Source organism: Odontesthes bonariensis, chromosome 24, assembly GCF_027942865.1.
Source record: "Odontesthes bonariensis isolate fOdoBon6 chromosome 24, fOdoBon6.hap1, whole genome shotgun sequence".
Lineage (NCBI taxonomy): Eukaryota > Metazoa > Chordata > Actinopteri > Atheriniformes > Atherinopsidae > Odontesthes > Odontesthes bonariensis.
In genome coordinates, this window is record NC_134529.1 from 9,162,754 (window position 1) to 9,179,337 (window position 16,584).

At 38.4% G+C, this 16,584-nt stretch overlaps 1 protein-coding gene across 12 annotated transcripts in view; it reads left to right on the top strand.

Annotated features, from left to right (window-relative positions):
• ptprk (protein tyrosine phosphatase receptor type K) overlaps positions 1–16,393 on the top strand; it is a 108,579-nt gene extending 92,186 nt beyond the window's left edge. For 2 of the 12 annotated variants that reach the window (XM_075459150.1, XM_075459152.1), the window contains 15 exons: positions 3,642–3,829; positions 4,298–4,385; positions 5,135–5,211; positions 6,925–6,961; positions 7,094–7,191; positions 7,355–7,471; positions 7,754–7,908; positions 8,040–8,175; positions 8,928–9,077; positions 9,970–10,143; positions 11,577–11,708; positions 12,665–12,790; positions 12,908–13,071; positions 13,366–13,501; positions 13,601–16,393. In XM_075459150.1, coding sequence (XP_075315265.1) covers positions 3,642–3,829; positions 4,298–4,385; positions 5,135–5,211; positions 6,925–6,961; positions 7,094–7,191; positions 7,355–7,471; positions 7,754–7,908; positions 8,040–8,175; positions 8,928–9,077; positions 9,970–10,143; positions 11,577–11,708; positions 12,665–12,790; positions 12,908–13,071; positions 13,366–13,501; positions 13,601–13,654 — 1,832 coding nt within the window. In that variant the 3' untranslated portion in view covers positions 13,655–16,393. Of the gene's footprint in view, positions 1–1,314; positions 1,351–3,253; positions 3,266–3,641; positions 3,830–4,285; positions 4,386–5,134; positions 5,281–6,332; positions 6,351–6,924; positions 6,962–7,093; positions 7,192–7,354; positions 7,472–7,753; positions 7,909–8,039; positions 8,176–8,927; positions 9,078–9,969; positions 10,144–11,576; positions 11,709–12,664; positions 12,791–12,907; positions 13,072–13,365; positions 13,502–13,600 lie in introns of all 12 variants that reach the window. The other 10 variants (XM_075459143.1, XM_075459144.1, XM_075459145.1 and 7 more) reach the window with 10 other exon arrangements.
• The last annotated feature ends 191 nt before the right edge of the window (positions 16,394–16,584 follow it).

A 16,584-nucleotide genomic window follows, 5' to 3' on the forward strand; every position in this document is an offset into this window, starting at 1 on the left:
CAACACGTCTCTTTTTCAATCGCGGAAAATATTTTTCAATACTCTTCTGGATTGAAGCAGCAAACATTCAGTGTAAGAGTTTAAAAAACCTACTTTATTTGATTCACAGCTGATAGTGTTTTGACCTCGACAACCCAACTAAATTTTTTTTTTTACGGCAAACTTGCGACTAGTTAACTTTATAAAGAAGGCGTAATCGCTTGTTTGCTATGGGTCGGGTCGGGACGGGACAACATTGTATTAAAAATATTAAATATTTTTATAGGACTTTTTAAATGGGAGCTAATCTAACGCGGCGCTGAAGCTAGCAAGCTTCCATGCTTCCCAGGGATGATCTCGCTGATGGAGACAGACGCGGTGTGCACGGAGGGGAGGGGCTGTGTGTGTGTGAGTAGGCTATGTGAGAGAGACGCATGACTGACAGAGACGGAGGGAGAGCAGGGAAAGGAAATGCAGCTTAACAATACCAGTATTTTTTAAATATCGTTAAAAATAGACAGTAAACATGCGTGTTTAGAAGCGCAACACTGAAAAGGGTCCCGTCTCAAACAATGTCGCGCGACGCAGCGTTCCCCCCGTTGTGTAATCAAATACACCGGTATGGCGGTATATTAAAAATTCATATCATAACGAAATTATAAACCGGTATTCGGTGTGAACCGGTATACCGCCCAGCACTACGTTTTTAGCCAAAAGTCGTTAGCCTGGAAGTGAATGGGGCAAATCACGTCACCGCTACAAAACGCTATTTTTATACCTCTTCTACAGCTCCAAACAACATAACACTTACGTGGTAGTGAGTAGAGGGTCCCTAAAGCCAAACCGAAGTGTCCCGAGGTCTTCATGTGGTCGGATATAGAGTCCAGAATGAATTTAATCAAGCCAGTACCTTTCCGAAAATGTGTCTGCTGCAGCTGCCGCTACAGACCGTAGTGAAGTTGGTTTGATATTGGTTTGAAGAAAAAGACACCTTATTTCCTTATTGTGAATATCTGTCGAATATTCAATATCAAACCAACTTCACCACGGTATGTACTCCTAACATCCCGTAAATTGATCTAAAGTGCATTTTACTCCGGATTATCCCTTTAATGTTCTGTCAGTAGACTATAGCTCCTAGAAATAACAGCTTATGGTTCAGTGTGAAAATGTCAAATGAATTTAGGTTACTGTAAAAGAGTGGAGAGATTAATATTTCCTTGCATATTTTACTTCCTATGCATGTCAAAAAATGCTGTTTAACAAAATAATAGATATGATGTTTGACAAAATGATAATTTTAGAATTATTTCCTCACCGTGTTTCCTCCTGCAGTGCCCAATGATCCCCTGGTTCCTACTGCTGTGTTAGGTGAGACTAATGGCATTGTTGGATATGTCACATTTATCATAAAGACACCCTGTAGTGATCACCCATCTTCATCAGATGTGCTAGTTGCCCTGGCCTGTATATCACTGTGCGCCACTGCATAGATCCCCAGTTTTAAGGAAAATTGTCCATAATTCTGGTTGATGAACATAAAGTCTCCATTACATAGTTTAATGTCTGAAATGTCCTTTTAACTAAGACACGGTGTAGTTGATAGATTGGGTTTATCTTTTCAATTCTGTATTTTTGCATTGTTTCTGTTAGACATTGTTAGATGTCTAACTAAGTTCTTTTATAGTATCCAAAAATGTCAAAGAAAATTTAAACTTACCAGTGAACAACAAAACGTGCGATCACTGTTTAAATGTTTTCACTCGTGTCCCCAGCTCATGTGGTATTAGAAACTCCAGCAGGCCAGCACTTCATCATTCATCCAGTGTTGTTCAATCGATCCCACTTCCAGCCATGTTTTCTGTTTCCTACTGAGAGTTATTGATATTCACAGTGATTACCATCTTTCTCCCTTGGAGATCTCATTATTTCCCCAGTTTTAACTTGTTATGAGACATGCCATTTTCTGTCCAAAAAATAACTGAAAATTAAGGCTTATGAAGAGGAAGAAAATGTGTCACATCGCCATCAAAAAATGACTGTAGATTAAATCTGTGGCAACACTGAACAAAATGTTCATGTTGTGAGGATCTAGAAGTCTGCTTGAGTATCCACCATCTGTTCTTTCCCATCCTTGTTTTGGTGCTGATTCCCCTGTCTGAGCGACTGAATCATGAAAGCTGCAGCTTTGACCAACTTAGATGTTTAACTTTAGTTTAGTGTTGTGTTGACACTGCTGCATGATGTGGAGCTCTAACATACCCTTTAGGGCTCCACCACCACAACGCCACCAAGTTGCGTTAATTAACTGTTCCACGGCCTCTAATGTGGAGTGAAGGCTGCAGTTACAATCTGTCTTAGCCAATCACTTCACAGAGGGGTAAGGAGTAGCAGGAAGTAGCAAATTAAGAAGCAGTGTCGGGTCAAGTTTACTGTTAATTGGCCTGATGAGGGCTTAACAAACCTTTAACAATCAGTAATGAACTAACATGTCCTCAGAGCAGAGAAAAGCATCAGTTGGATGAAATAAACAGTGTCAGTTAATTAGCAGTTGTGAAGATCAAATCAGTCGGTTGTGCTGCAACCTTTAGCTACTTCATGATACAACCTGTGAGTCTGTATATTACAGACGCATATGATTCACACAGCACAGAAAAGTTCACCACCAGATCTTTGCAAAAACTTCATTACCTTCTATTGAAGTGGCTCATAAAATACAGAAACTTCCAAAATCCACAAATTACTACATTATAGACTTAAAAGTGCTTATTAAACCTTAACCTTTCTGCACTACATAATGGATTATTGTTCATTTTTGGTTTGAGATACATATTTTTTTAGTCAGACTTATGTAGTTTTGGATGTTCAAATATGTTTGAAAGTCGTAAAAGTAGTAGTAAAAAACTCCTTACAGTGGGTTTAAAAGAAATAGAATGAAACAAATCATTCATGCTGTATAATGCCACTAGATGGCACTGCACTAGTGCTCCAGTATACAGTAGTGAAGTCTTTTCATTTACTCTCCTGCTCTTTTATGTTTTAGGTTGCTTTGAATACGAGTGACCCATGTTAATGTTATTCATTATCATTCTTTTAAGGATCCTTTTTTTGGTCATGCTTCATTTTTCTGTTTCATCCTTTGTGTTTTATCCCATGAGGTATTTTTAAATATAAATATATATCTATTTAGAGAATCTCACTGCCAAACACACTGATCTTGGACTCTGACTGAACCTTGTTGCTTTTTTTCTTTTTATGCTGCAATAACTTGTAGTTCCAATCACTGGTGAGTATGAAGAGAAAACCAACTTACCAGGGTTTTGTTTGGTTTGAGGATTCTGTGGTATTTTGTTGTGGTAATATCAGAGAAATATATTATAATAAGGTTTGGAAGGATGTTGTTTGCCTTTGCGTATGTCCCTTGTGTGCATTTACCTTTCCAAAGGACTGTTTTTTGTAGAGTACAAATCTACATGTGGACATTATATAGCTTACTTTACAAAGCTTTAGACTTTTTACTGAATCATTCTTAATGCTAGACACTATTTTGTGTCTATTTTAGGAGATCATTAAGTGAAATTATTATAAAAATGAGCAAACAAAGAAGTAATGTATTCGATAAATTAACAACTAACCTAATCTAATTTTGACTCCTCTAATAGATGAGAACCACAGTGCCTCTGCAGCAGAGAACAGTCGGCTTCTGGATGTTCCTCGCTATCACTGCGAAGGAACTGAGTCTCCTTATCAGACAGGACAGCTGCATCCTGCTATCAGAGTGGCTGACCTCCTGCAGCACATCAACCTCATGAAAACATCTGACAGCTACGGCTTCAAGGAGGAATATGAAGTGAGAATGCTAATATCAGTAACTTGGTTGGTTACAGGATCAAACACAACAAGTGTAAAGCCAGTAGCAGTTATCTTTAATGTAGTAGTAGGGATTCAGATGTAATAACCCTAATTATAAGCTTTGCAGGAATGTTTTTGATCCTGCGTAGCAAGATTTCAAGATAACAACAATAACATAATATTCTGAAAGTCAGTGATGATGTTTTGGCTTCACGTTAAAATGATAAAATTACTATTATGGATGAATTGCTTCTTAATTCGAGGCTACATTCTGCCTTAATCAGTCCAAGAGCTGCGATTATTAGTATCTTAATAATAATCATCCATTCCTCATGTACTGATGAAAAAAAAACAGCATTAAAGTGCTTCTATCTGCCCAGAGTTATCATTCTGTAGATTTGTTTTCAAGGATTTGTGACGTTTAATTTTTCTTTTCTATGATTTTTCTCTATTGTTGGTGATACAGAGCTTCTTCGAGGGCCAGTCGGCCTCCTGGGATGTGGCCAAGAAAGAGCAGAACCGTACCAAAAACCGCTACGGGAACATAATAGCATGTAAGCCGGCAACGTTTATCACTACTTTTAAAAATACAAGTTAAAAACAAAGTGCGTTACAGGGGGAAGAAATTTAATATAAATAGCAAGTCTAAGTGGTAAAAGCATTCTGCATATGAAAGGAGCAGAATTAAGTTCACAAACCACAGACTTAAAGGGTATTAAAGGTATAAAATCAAGACTAAGGCCAAATAAAACCCAGGGACTGTAATTTAGGCTCATTGAAATTTGTTAGACGTTGCTCCAGAGTCACTGGGTAAAAACTTCTGAATAATATAATTCTTTTTTTAGTTTAGCCAGATTTATCCAAAATTTAGTAAAAATTACTAAAATTATCTCCGAGCCCACTATTCAAGACAAGAGTCTCAGTTATGCTGCATCGGAATCTGTTGGTTTTCTATGAAATAAAAAAAGTAATTTCATCTTCTTTAGCTTTAATTACTATAATTTGAACTACATTGGTATATATATTTTTTATTAATAAACAGCCATCAAATTTTGATTGAAATTCTGCTTATTTGGATTCATGCTTCATGTTTTTTCCATTTAAAAACCTGCTTACTCTACCCTAATATGACCACCACCACTTTAAATCTCTCAAGAAAGTGTGTTTTCGTGTGTTTGCATGATTCATTTTAGGACAGTGAACATTTTTTACCCGAACATTGCCTTTTTTAACCTAAAAACAATTTGTCCCCCCGGCCTCTTTCTGTTGCCTTGTCAACACTGTTTCCATTCTCTTTCTTCAGATGATCATTCAAGGGTTATTCTGCAGCCCATCGAGGACGACCCATCCTCCGACTACATCAACGCCAACTACATCGATGTAAGTGGAAACGCATCGAATGCTACTATTGGCTCCCAACGAAACCAACGAAACCACACTCCCTCGCTCGTATGTCAGGCCTCTATACCTTTATTGCGTCTACCAGTCACCCATTAAACCATTTTATGCATCCAGCCACGCCCAAAACACATTATGTGCACAGTTCATGTGTCTTTCTCAGGTGTCAGCCGTACTGTCTTCCTTCCAGATCAATTCATCCATCCGTCTTACAGTAATTACCTCATTCAGAACATCAGCAGATTTTATTGCCATTGTTTGGATTTGTTAGACTTATTTATTAGTGCAGAAATGCAAGAGATTGAAAGGAAATATATGCAGGACACTTGTAATCTCTTGCACGTTGACTTTTTGGTTCATTTTGAATAACAAGATTTAATATGTTACTCAATAGATTTTAGTGGTGCTTAACCAGAGTTTTTAAGACCACCGGACAGAGCCAGGCTTTGTTTTTTCCAATTTCTTTGTTTTATGCTAAACTAACCAAGGGCGGGGTCCTTCTACATACTTGGCAATAAATATCAGCCAAAAAGGCATTTACTACCTGTCACATCGACCTGTTCATCTTTTAACTAGTCATTCTCAATCTTTGTATCTTCTCTAAATACACTTCATTTTACATCATCTGTGTCTCCATTTACTTCTCAGTCCTTCATGATCTCCATTTACTCATCATTTCTTGTTGTTACACCTCTCCACTCTCCTCTAACATCTGCATGTTAGTCACTCACATCATGCTTTTGTAATGCTAATATGCTAACAGCATCTGTTTCTGTAACATAATTTACTGTCAATTAAACTATAACATGCATGCTACCACTCACATGAAGCTAAAATTAGAATGAATAGAGTGGACACTCCCTCATCCAGTGCGACTAATACAGCTGTCACAGCCTTCACATCCAGAAAGCTGGAGCAGCCATCAGGAAGAGTCCCTTCTATCCATCTAATTTGGAGTTTTAGATCACTTTTTTTCTGCATGTTTTGGTCAATCTCCCATTATCTCAATGCAGCTTTTCTTTTTTCTGATTGACACTCAATGACATTGTTGTGCTTTCTTTCTTTCTTCCACTTGTTCTTTCTGCCTGTGGCTTGGGCTGTAGATTTGGCTGTACAGGGATGTAAGTATCACTGTGGATTCTTTCATTCACGCCCCTCAACCTTTACACCAGTTCATCCACACATTTCTTCATACTGCTGTCCTTATTTGCATCAAATGAAGATGCACATCCATGAGTTGCTGGGGCCGCCGCTGCATGAAAGATTTCACTTCATCTTGCCTTCTTGTCATTCTTCCTTGGATTTCACTGTGTTATGAATGTGATATTATATATTTATTTTATGCATAGTCCCCGATGTCATCTGAAAAGCCTAATTAGTGGTTGTCATGATATTGTCAGGTGTGTGCAGTGCTATGAAAACATATGGAGGTGGCATCAGGTTCTAGTGTTAAGTGTAAAATTCTTTCAGAGGATATCGCTGTGATGAAATAACCAACTTTCTAAATTTTATATTGAATACAGCAAAAGTACAACCATTATTTCACCCAGAAAGGGTAATAATGATTAATTATACTGTCAAAATAATGTTTCCGTTATTACAGGTGAAAGCATAATAACAGTAGTTATTATGGCAAGGCGTGTAAAAATATACATACATTTTTAGTGAATAATGACTGTGATGTTGTATTTTCAGGGATACCAGAGACCAAGTCACTACATTGCTACCCAGGGTAAGTTATAACGACACTGTCAGACGCCTGCTAAATGTTCAAGCTTCATTAGTGCTGTTTTTCAGGAAGAACACAGAGTAATCATACTCATAGTAATAGTAAAATTCAAGGAAGTACTGTGTCTGTGTGCAGGTCCTGTTCACGAGACGGTGTATGATTTCTGGAGGATGGTGTGGCAGGAGCAGTCAGCCTGCATCGTCATGGTAACCAATCTGGTGGAGGTCGGAAGGGTAAGTTGCTCTTTTTTTATTTACATATAAATTAAAATTAGTAGCACTGTGCAAGATTCATCTGTTGAATTATTATTTTTTTCCTGATAAAATGCTTTATTTGGGACTTGATTCAAATCTTTAATAATTTGCTGTGGCTCACTCTGGACTTTTGTGTTACCAGGTCAAGTGCTATAAGTATTGGCCAGATGATGCTGAGGTTTACGGAGACTTCAAGGTGACCTTTGTGGAGGTTGAACCTCTCGCTGAATATGTGGTTCGCACATTTACTCTGGAAAGGGTGAGTGGTATTTTAGCTACCTTTAGTTTCATCTCTCGTTATTATGATTTGATTTCTGCTTGTCTAATCTGTTTAGCATGTAAAATCATTTCAAATGTTTTAGACCTAAGGAGCCCATTGAAAAGCCTTCTGAAAGCATTGTTTGAAAACAACCTTTGAAAACTTTGAAAACAGAATTCTTCATTTCCATTCAAATGTTCGGTTTCTCAGAATGAAATTAGAATGGGATCTTTTATATCTTTCATGAAGTATTACTTAAAGATGTTGTTTATCTTTATTCAGCGTGGTTTCAACGAGGTGCGAGAAGTGAAGCAGTTCCACTTCACAGGCTGGCCCGATCACGGAGTTCCATATCACGCCACCGGACTTCTGTCTTTCATCCGAAGAGTTAAAATCTCCAATCCACCTTCTGCTGGGCCGATTGTGGTCCACTGCAGGTACAAATATAAATCTAGATCTTTTTATACCATACGAGATTGTGTTAAGTCATAAATATCGTTTTCCTGCTACATTATAGACATGAAGAACGATTTGTAAAACTTGCATTTCTCTGTCTTCCTCTTTGCAGTGCTGGGGCAGGGCGCACAGGCTGTTTCATAGTTATTGACATCATGTTGGACATGGCAGAGAGAGAGGGAGTGGTCGACATCTACAACTGCGTAAAGGCTCTTCGCTCCAGGAGGATCAACATGGTACAGACTGAGGTGACTGCATCAACCATCCTCCATCTGCATCTTCATCTTACAATAGAGAGAGTAAACCCTCACCTTCAGACTCATCAGCATGGTGTAGGCTGAGATGACAATACTATATGTAGTCATCTGTCTTGCATTCATTCATGACAATATCACCTCACTTCATTCATAACCAAAACTCTGGTGTTCCGTAAAAATCACAGTCAAAGGAGACAGCACGTTCGTTTTGCATTGCTTGTGTCAAACAGATTTAAGCGGTAAAATATTTATTCTTCTCGGGAGGCTGACTTCTTCATTGTCTCTGCAAGCATCAGAGACTTGTTAGAAACTGAAACAGATGACATTCCCCCATGGATTATTCGTGTCTGTGATATGTTCATGTTCAGAACTTTCACAAAGTAAATACACATCTCCTCAAGATTTCATCAGTATCAGTCTGTGACAGTGTAGCATTCATCATTCACCAAAGCAGCCATCGCTGCCTCTCTTTTCAAGCAACTCAAGCTTCCGTCATTTGCTTAAAAAATTCAGATACAATTTTCTGTTCAGACTGACTCATAAGTGAAGAAAACCTAGCCGAATCATCATCCCATGTCATCCATGCCTCCATCTCCCATGAGTCCTCACAGCATCTGCATACTCACTTTCATTTCAGCGTTTGTGTTATCTTCGTGGCAAGTTGTGTTTTCTTTTTTGCAAGAGCTTTATCTATGAGAGGTTGAAATGTGTGTCATAATATTTGTGCTTTGAATCATATACAGGAGCAGTACATATTCATCCATGATGCCATATTAGAGGCTTGTCTATGTGGAGAAACAGCCATACCAGTCTGTGAGTTCAAAGCAGCTTTTTATGAGCTGATCCGCATCGATTCCCAGACCAACTCGTCACATCTGAAGGATGAGTTCCAGGTAAATTTGATGCTTTTTACTTTATAATCAGTCCCTTCAAGTTATGTCTTGTAACTTTTTACAGTGTGGATTTAACATGTGTATTTCTCATTTCTTCAAGAGAAACATATTCCAGGGTCGTCGTTAATTTAAGGCAGTCTGTTGTTTACCTGCTGTTCCAACGCATTCTCATTTCCTTCTTATAATATGCTAATTAACTTTGTCAGGAACGCTCTATGTTGTCTTTAACGTTGTTTACCGACACACAGGGAAGAGCCATGCTTTTCCCAACAGAATGGTTTATTTTAATCTCTTGTTTTCCTACCATGTAGTTTTGACGCTTGTGAGGATGTTCATATATTTGCTCAGTCTGTTAAAAACACAAAAGATGTTCAGCTTCTGGATGAGAACGTAAATGGTTTCCATTTATTTTCAAAGCAGCCCCATTTTTGTAAAATAATTTCTTTCTGACTCCCTTTCGGGTCTTTCGTCTAGATAAAATGTTACTTTACTCTTTTGTTACAGGCCGCAAAAAACAATTCAGTGACTAAATCTTCAAGACAATTTAATCTGTTCAGATAAATTCAGAAGTGTTTTTGCAAAAATGTATCTTTAAGATCTAATTTCTTTTCCCTTTAAACAGTATTTAAAGCCTTTTTGTAGATTTCATGTCCAGTATTGTGTAATTACCAAGATTACCTTATTTCTTATCTTGTTTACTGACAACAGACATCTAAAACTGGGGTCCACTCGTTTCTCCATAGTGCATCTTTAGACTTGACAGCAGGCTTTTAAGTGCAGAGACACCAGTTCTTGTGTTTATGAACATGATTTTCAGATTTTGTTCATTCGTGTCCTACTGTAGGTCAACAATATCAGTCAACTTTAAATGTTTCTCTCTCTCTGCGTCCAGACGTTAAACTCAGTGACTCCCCAGCCTCAGCCAGAAGACTGCAGCATTGCACTGTTGCCTAGAAACCAAGATAAGAACCGCTTTATGGATGGCCTTCCTCCTGACAGATGCCTCCCCTTCCTCATTACAATAGATGGAGAAAGCAGCAATTACATCAATGCTGCTTTGATGGATGTAAGTCTGTAACAAGTTTAGTACACATACAATAAGGTTGTGTTATTTTCAACACAACAAGCAATAGTAGCTTGGGACATCCCCTCTTTTAAAGAACACAAATGTAAATACTTTTTTAGAGCAGCAGATGTGTTGCTTTTAACACAAAATGTGAAAAAAATCACAATAAACCAAAAATTATGTCTGTTGTCCCAAACTGTGTTTGTTGAAAATGATACAGGCTTTTTAAGAGAGTACAGAATTAAGAAAGACCACCTGCACATGTGTAGAACTGATATACACACATAGACCCCTCCCTGTTTGTGTGATGCTGTGTTTGTGGTTTTAGCAGCAGAAGGCTAGAGACAAATCCAGGTTCTGAAAAGACCACTAGCTTCTCTGGCCTCCACCCAAACATTGCTTACATTGGCGACAGTTGACACGGTACCAATGTGTTGCCAGTGTACCACGAGTTGAAAAGCAAAGTAACTTAATAGATAGAAATGTTAAGGTAATGTTACAATATCAGAAGTAGAAGTTGATGTTTATTAGAAGTTCTGTCAAAAATAAACAGAGAGGCAGGAAAAGAAACAAAGGGGTGGGTATATGGTACATGGGTAGTTTCATAGTATGTTTGAAAGTGTAACATATACATGGTGTTTAAAGAAACCTGGCTTTTCTTCAACCAAAACTGTTGGAGGACAAAATACTCAAGTTGCTGTAAAGTTTCTATAACTCAGTTGGGTTTTAGGAGTTTACATTTAACGTTTAGTCACTTACCTCTGGCCTCTCTCTAACCAAGCTGTCAGAAGAGTTCCAGGTAATGGAGTTTTACTTCAAATCTCCAGTACTGGATTTGTTTCATGGCTTCAGTGTTGTTCTGCCACCAGTTTCATGTTAACCAAGCCATTTTAGTCCCTTACCTTACCCTGACACTAGATTCTCATCATGATTACAATGCCTCACTCACTAAAGTCATTCACACCTCGTCACGTATCTGGCTACACATTTTCATTCATGATGAGTTGGAATCAGTTTACATTATGCCAATTTAAACTTAAATTTTATGTTTTAATACTTGGCTGTAGATGCATTTTTTCGGATCTGTTAAGACTTATCCTTCTTGAACTAATGGAACACAATTAACTGAACCCATCAAAAAAAAATTTTGTAGCCTAAATGTATCTGCATGCTCCCCACCCTCACAGTTAGGTCCTGCTGCATGATCATCTGAACCATCATCTATTTAGTATGCTTCCTCTCCCACAAATTGTGCCCCACTGCTGTTTGTGCTTAATTTCTGTGTTTGAGTGTGTGTAAATGAGAGAGAACAAGAGAGACGTTCTACAATAGATACAATAATAAAGATATCTAATTGGAAGTTTTCTCATACTGCTGTGACTCCTCCTTTACAATGAAAGACTCTCATCAGTTTTGTTGTCTCTTCTCTGCAGAGCTACAGACAGCCTGCTGCATTCATTGTTACGCAGCATCCATTGCCCAACACTGTCAAAGACTTTTGGCGTCTAGTATACGACTACGGATGTACCAGTCTGGTGATGCTGAATGAGATTGACCTGGCTCAGGTAAGTCAATTTTGTAAAAGAAAGAATTATAGTTTGATATTTTCATGACATGGTTTCCGAGAAGCTTCAAAAATAGAGTTTTTAGGCAACCAGTCACCGCTATTGCCCAATGAGGTCTTGTTTTTGTTGGAGACAACAACTCTGGTGAAAGGTTTGAGTCACCCCTCTTGAGCAATAGTTCTCCAGACTTTCTGAAGGCCCTTAAAATTTTTTTCTTTTTCACTCATTTTCCGTCCAGTCCATTTTCAGTGGAATGTGTTTATCGTCTGTTAAATCACTTAACACTGACCTATGACCCATAAAAAAGGCATCTTGTGGCAGACAGATGATTTGTTCCCACTTCTTTTGTTACATCAATCAAAAATGCCAAAGATAACAAAAATATATTTCAGCCCCAACAAGGTGATTCCCAAAGAGCTACAAGCTGAAACACTGCATATTTCAGCATGGCGTGCAGGGTGTCCTTAAAAAATCTGAGGAAACTTGACAAGTGAAGGACAAAAGAAGACGGCCTAAAAATCTATCTACTTAGAAATTTCCCTTAAAAAAAGGAAAAACTCTGGCAAAGCCCTGACACAGGACCTGAATGATGCATCTGGATCTACAAACTCTGTTTTTGCCTTACATACTGGGTTTCCACTTATATTTGCATGTTTTGATAAACATCGCTGGACCTGTTTCCAAATTCCTGGTAGTATATAAAGACGTTAGGTATGGTTCTAGACTTAACCAGAGTACTGTGAACAAAGCTGAAATTTCTACATAGCTGATGTCGATGTGGCAGCTATAACCGGGGTGTAAAATTCCCTTTACATCACCTGTGAGCACAAAGCATATTACATAAAGAACCAATAATACTAAGACAATTACAAAGATTTGGACGTGAAGTATTGATATTATTAAGTATTTCTCTTTTTCATTGGCGCTGATGTAAATGCTGCCAACTTTCTCCTCAGGGTTGTCCTCAGTACTGGCCAGAGGAGGGCATGCTGCGCTACGGTCCAGTCCAGGTGGAATGTATGTCCTGCTCGATGGACTGTGATGTTATCAGTAGACTCTTCAGAGTCTGTAACCTCACCCGGGTAAGTGAACTGATTCATATTATCCTGGTGCAGCGTGGTTTCTGTACAAACAGCCAGCAAATGCTGCTGCCTGCATTTCTGTAGCTACTTCAGTGACACTCTTATCTGATTTATCAGCCTCAGGAAGGCTACCTGATGGTTCGTCAGTTCCAGTATCTGGGATGGGCAGGGCATAGAGAAGTCCCCGCCTCCAAACGCTCCTTCCTCAAGTTGATCCTTCAGGTCGACCAGTGGCAGCGTGAGGGAGAGGAGGGGGAAGGAAGAACCATCGTGCACTGCCTGTAAGTGAACAGCCCACCGAATAAAAAGTCTGTTTCTGCCGCTTTTTGAAAGAAAGCGTTCATAAAAGCGCATGGTTTAAGGTAATCATGAAAATGATCAAATGTATAGGTTTTTAGGCCAGTTTTAGACAGTTATCCTGCTACCATTTAGCATTACCTATGAAAATGTAATTTCTCAAAGCAGGAGTGAAGGATAGTTCAACCATCTGCAACAATGCCTTCAGCATGTTGGCAGTGGAGACAAAACAACTGGTGAAAAAAATGTGTCATCTTTGTACCATTATCTGATTGTAGAAATGGAGGTGGTCGAAGTGGGGTATTCTGTGCCAGCAGCATTGTGTGTGAGATGGCCAAGAGACAGAGTGTGGTCGACGTCTTCCACGCAGTGAAGACCCTGAGGAACAGCAAGCCCAACATGGTGGATACTCCGGTGAGTTACCCTTAATTTCAATTTCTTAGCAATGGTCAAACTACGGACATGCCACCATGCAGAAAGGTTCAGTGTGCGTTTGTGTCTTTTTTTCTTTAGGAACAGTATCGGTTCTGCTATGACCTGGCACTTGAGTTCATCGAATCGTCCTAAGCAAAGAATAAAAGAGGAAAGGGAGGTAAAGAGGGAGGTAACGAGGAGCCGGAGAACATATGTTTACTTTTCATGTGTTTGATCCTTTGCTTTTGCTTGGTCCTGACTCCCCTCTGCAGTGGCTGTTCTGTAGCATCCATTTTGTGTCCAAACACATATGTAAAATCGGCTCCTTGTTCACTGTTGTTCAGCAAAGGCAAATGTTTAGGCTTCTAAGAGGAAGTGTGGTGGAGAGGACTGCAGCGGAGGAGATTATATTACTCCTTTTACTCATTTTATGCTTATTGTACAGCTTTTTGAGTGCCAGTGGGCCCCTGTATGTTTTGGGCCCCAATTTAAATTTAAGCCTCTCACCACAGCCCTCTCCCATGGACTCGATGCTTTGTGCTGTCTCAGCTGCAGTACTCAATGTGCACTCTAGATGTCTCCCTTCCCTTTGCAAGCTGCAGACACAGCTTTTGATAAACTGCAAGTCAAGTTTTTAGTGCCCCTCATTCCTGCTCTCATGCTATTTTCTGAGTACCCTAACAGTTGTGGGCATCTCATCATGGTGATGTTTGAATTTGAATTTGCAGCCGGTACCTTTGTACAAGAACAAAAAAACTGAAGTTGCAGCCGAGACAAACTCTGTGGATGCTTCTGTTTCTATTTCATATATCTTTGTGTTATTTTTCTGGTCATATCAGTGAACTCTGGATTTCAAAAACATTATGTATGAGTACTTTTTAGCCACTTTGAGATCATTTTAAATTGTTCACACACAGCTGATCGTAGCTAGATAACAGAACAGCGATGAAGAAAATTACCTTTGTGTCAATGTTGGTTTATTATCAGTACAAGTTTACAAGTTTATGTTTTCGTTTGCTTCGTGTAATGTAATAATCTACTGGATAGAAATTTTGAAGTCATCTTTTTACCACAAATTGTAAAATGGAACACTTGTCATCAAACTTATGTTTGTTTCAGGGCTGGGCCCAATAAACCTTCAATTCAGCCAGTTCACAAATATAGTATCTTTCAAAACACAAATATTAAGATTTGTACAAGACAAGAATCAGATCAGTCTTTCTTAAAAAAGACTTCATGTTGTTTCTTTTACAAAAGACAGCAAAGTGCAGGCTTTAGTGGAATTGGAAGTGAACTGATCCCAGACTTCATTTGTTCTGTGCACTGGTGGCCAACACTTTTTGTTTTGATATTTTTATTTTGGAGCTGATGTTTATTCATAAGCCAAAGACTTTGTGTAAATATGTCTATATGGATAAAGCACATTGTTTGTATTTATTGTTTGTTTACTTGCATTGCTTGTAAGAACAATCATTTTTCATTCCATGTTTACCACCAGCGTTTCTTAAACTCCATTTTGGGACACAAAATGGGCCATTTCCTCTGAAGTCCTGCGTGTTTTACTATGATTTAATGAGCCTATAAAGGATCTCAAGGTTAGAGATTATATCACTCAATTTGAGTCCATGAAGAAGAGTTTAAGAAGCCCTGATAGAAGCTGTATATTAAAGCTTTAGAAGTAGTTTTTCAGTATTTAGGTGAAATTCAGTAGTATTGTCTTTGTTTTCACTTGATTAATCTCTGTGATGTTACTGTGGTTTCTTTGTGTAAAAGCCCACTGCTCTGTTCGTGGTCAGTAGAACATCAGTGCATTTATATGCACAGAGTATTTGGGATAAAAGCTGCTATCCCTCTTAACGTCTTAGTGGGGATAAGCTGTTTCTCTTCATCCTCATATCCTGTTCACCACTATCCCTGGATACACCCAAACAGAGTGATGCAAACAGGATTATTGAGTAAAACATGCAAGAACTGTGATACAAACACATTTATTGTGCCTAATCATTTAAATTTCCTTGACAAAACAAGCATTTTAACAGCATCTTTGATCGCAACCAGGGCTTTGTTGAATGCGTTCTCATGGACGATCAATGTTTTGAATACCTTGAACCATTATTCATAGTGTTTAATTTATCAGAACGCTTCGTTTTGAGGCTTTACAAGGTTACGGAGAACCTGATGTTTCTGTTTGTGCTCCAGAAAAAGTTTAAAAAAAAAACAAACATTATTGTAAATAAAATGTCAGAGGCTCCACTTGGTTGGAGCAGGTCATCAGGATGTTATTGTAAGTAGTGCTATCATGAATTCTTTAAAGGGCTCTATTGTTGGACAAACAGTAGAGATTTAGATAATGGAGGAAATTTCAGAACATTAGTTCTGTTGTAGTAAAAAGTCACTCCTTGTTTTCCTTGAGGATTCAACTTAATGACAGAAGGTGTTTAAAAAACAAATATGGTTTCCACTGGTTGCAGATGTTTATTCTGTTGGTGGAAAGTCGACTTAGAGTTTTATTGCTCCAGATTTCTGATCTCACCTGAAAAAGGGAAAGGAAATTCAGAGGCCTATGTTAATCCAATCATACCTTTTTCTCAAGTGACGATGGGAATTTTCTATTTGTAGAAAAAGGGATGACCATCTCATGAGAGTTGCAAGGGTGTTTACAGACGGTGAATACAGTATGTAAACCATCTTAACTACACACTTAAGAAACAACTAATCTAGCCTGCAATTCCTCCACCATAAATGTAAAGTTGTGGCCCTGAAGAGCAATGAATGAAGCTGTTGTCTGGATGAGAGGCCGGTCTGAGTCTGGAATTGATATTAATGGTTCATAAATATTGTCTGTAATGTTTGTCTTCTTTGCTGTAATAAAGACCACTTCTTTAACTAAAACCTTTGTGTGTGTGTGTTTGTGAAACACTACCTTTTACAGAACTACAAAGATCTTAGCGGATGAATTAAAGCTTTTTGAAATTCACCATAAATAACGCTGCTTTTTAGTTAAGATTCCAAATGACTTCTTGTGGTGCCTTTTTCATCACTGAACCACCTGCCTGGTTGGCTATAAAGAAATAAAGTATTGT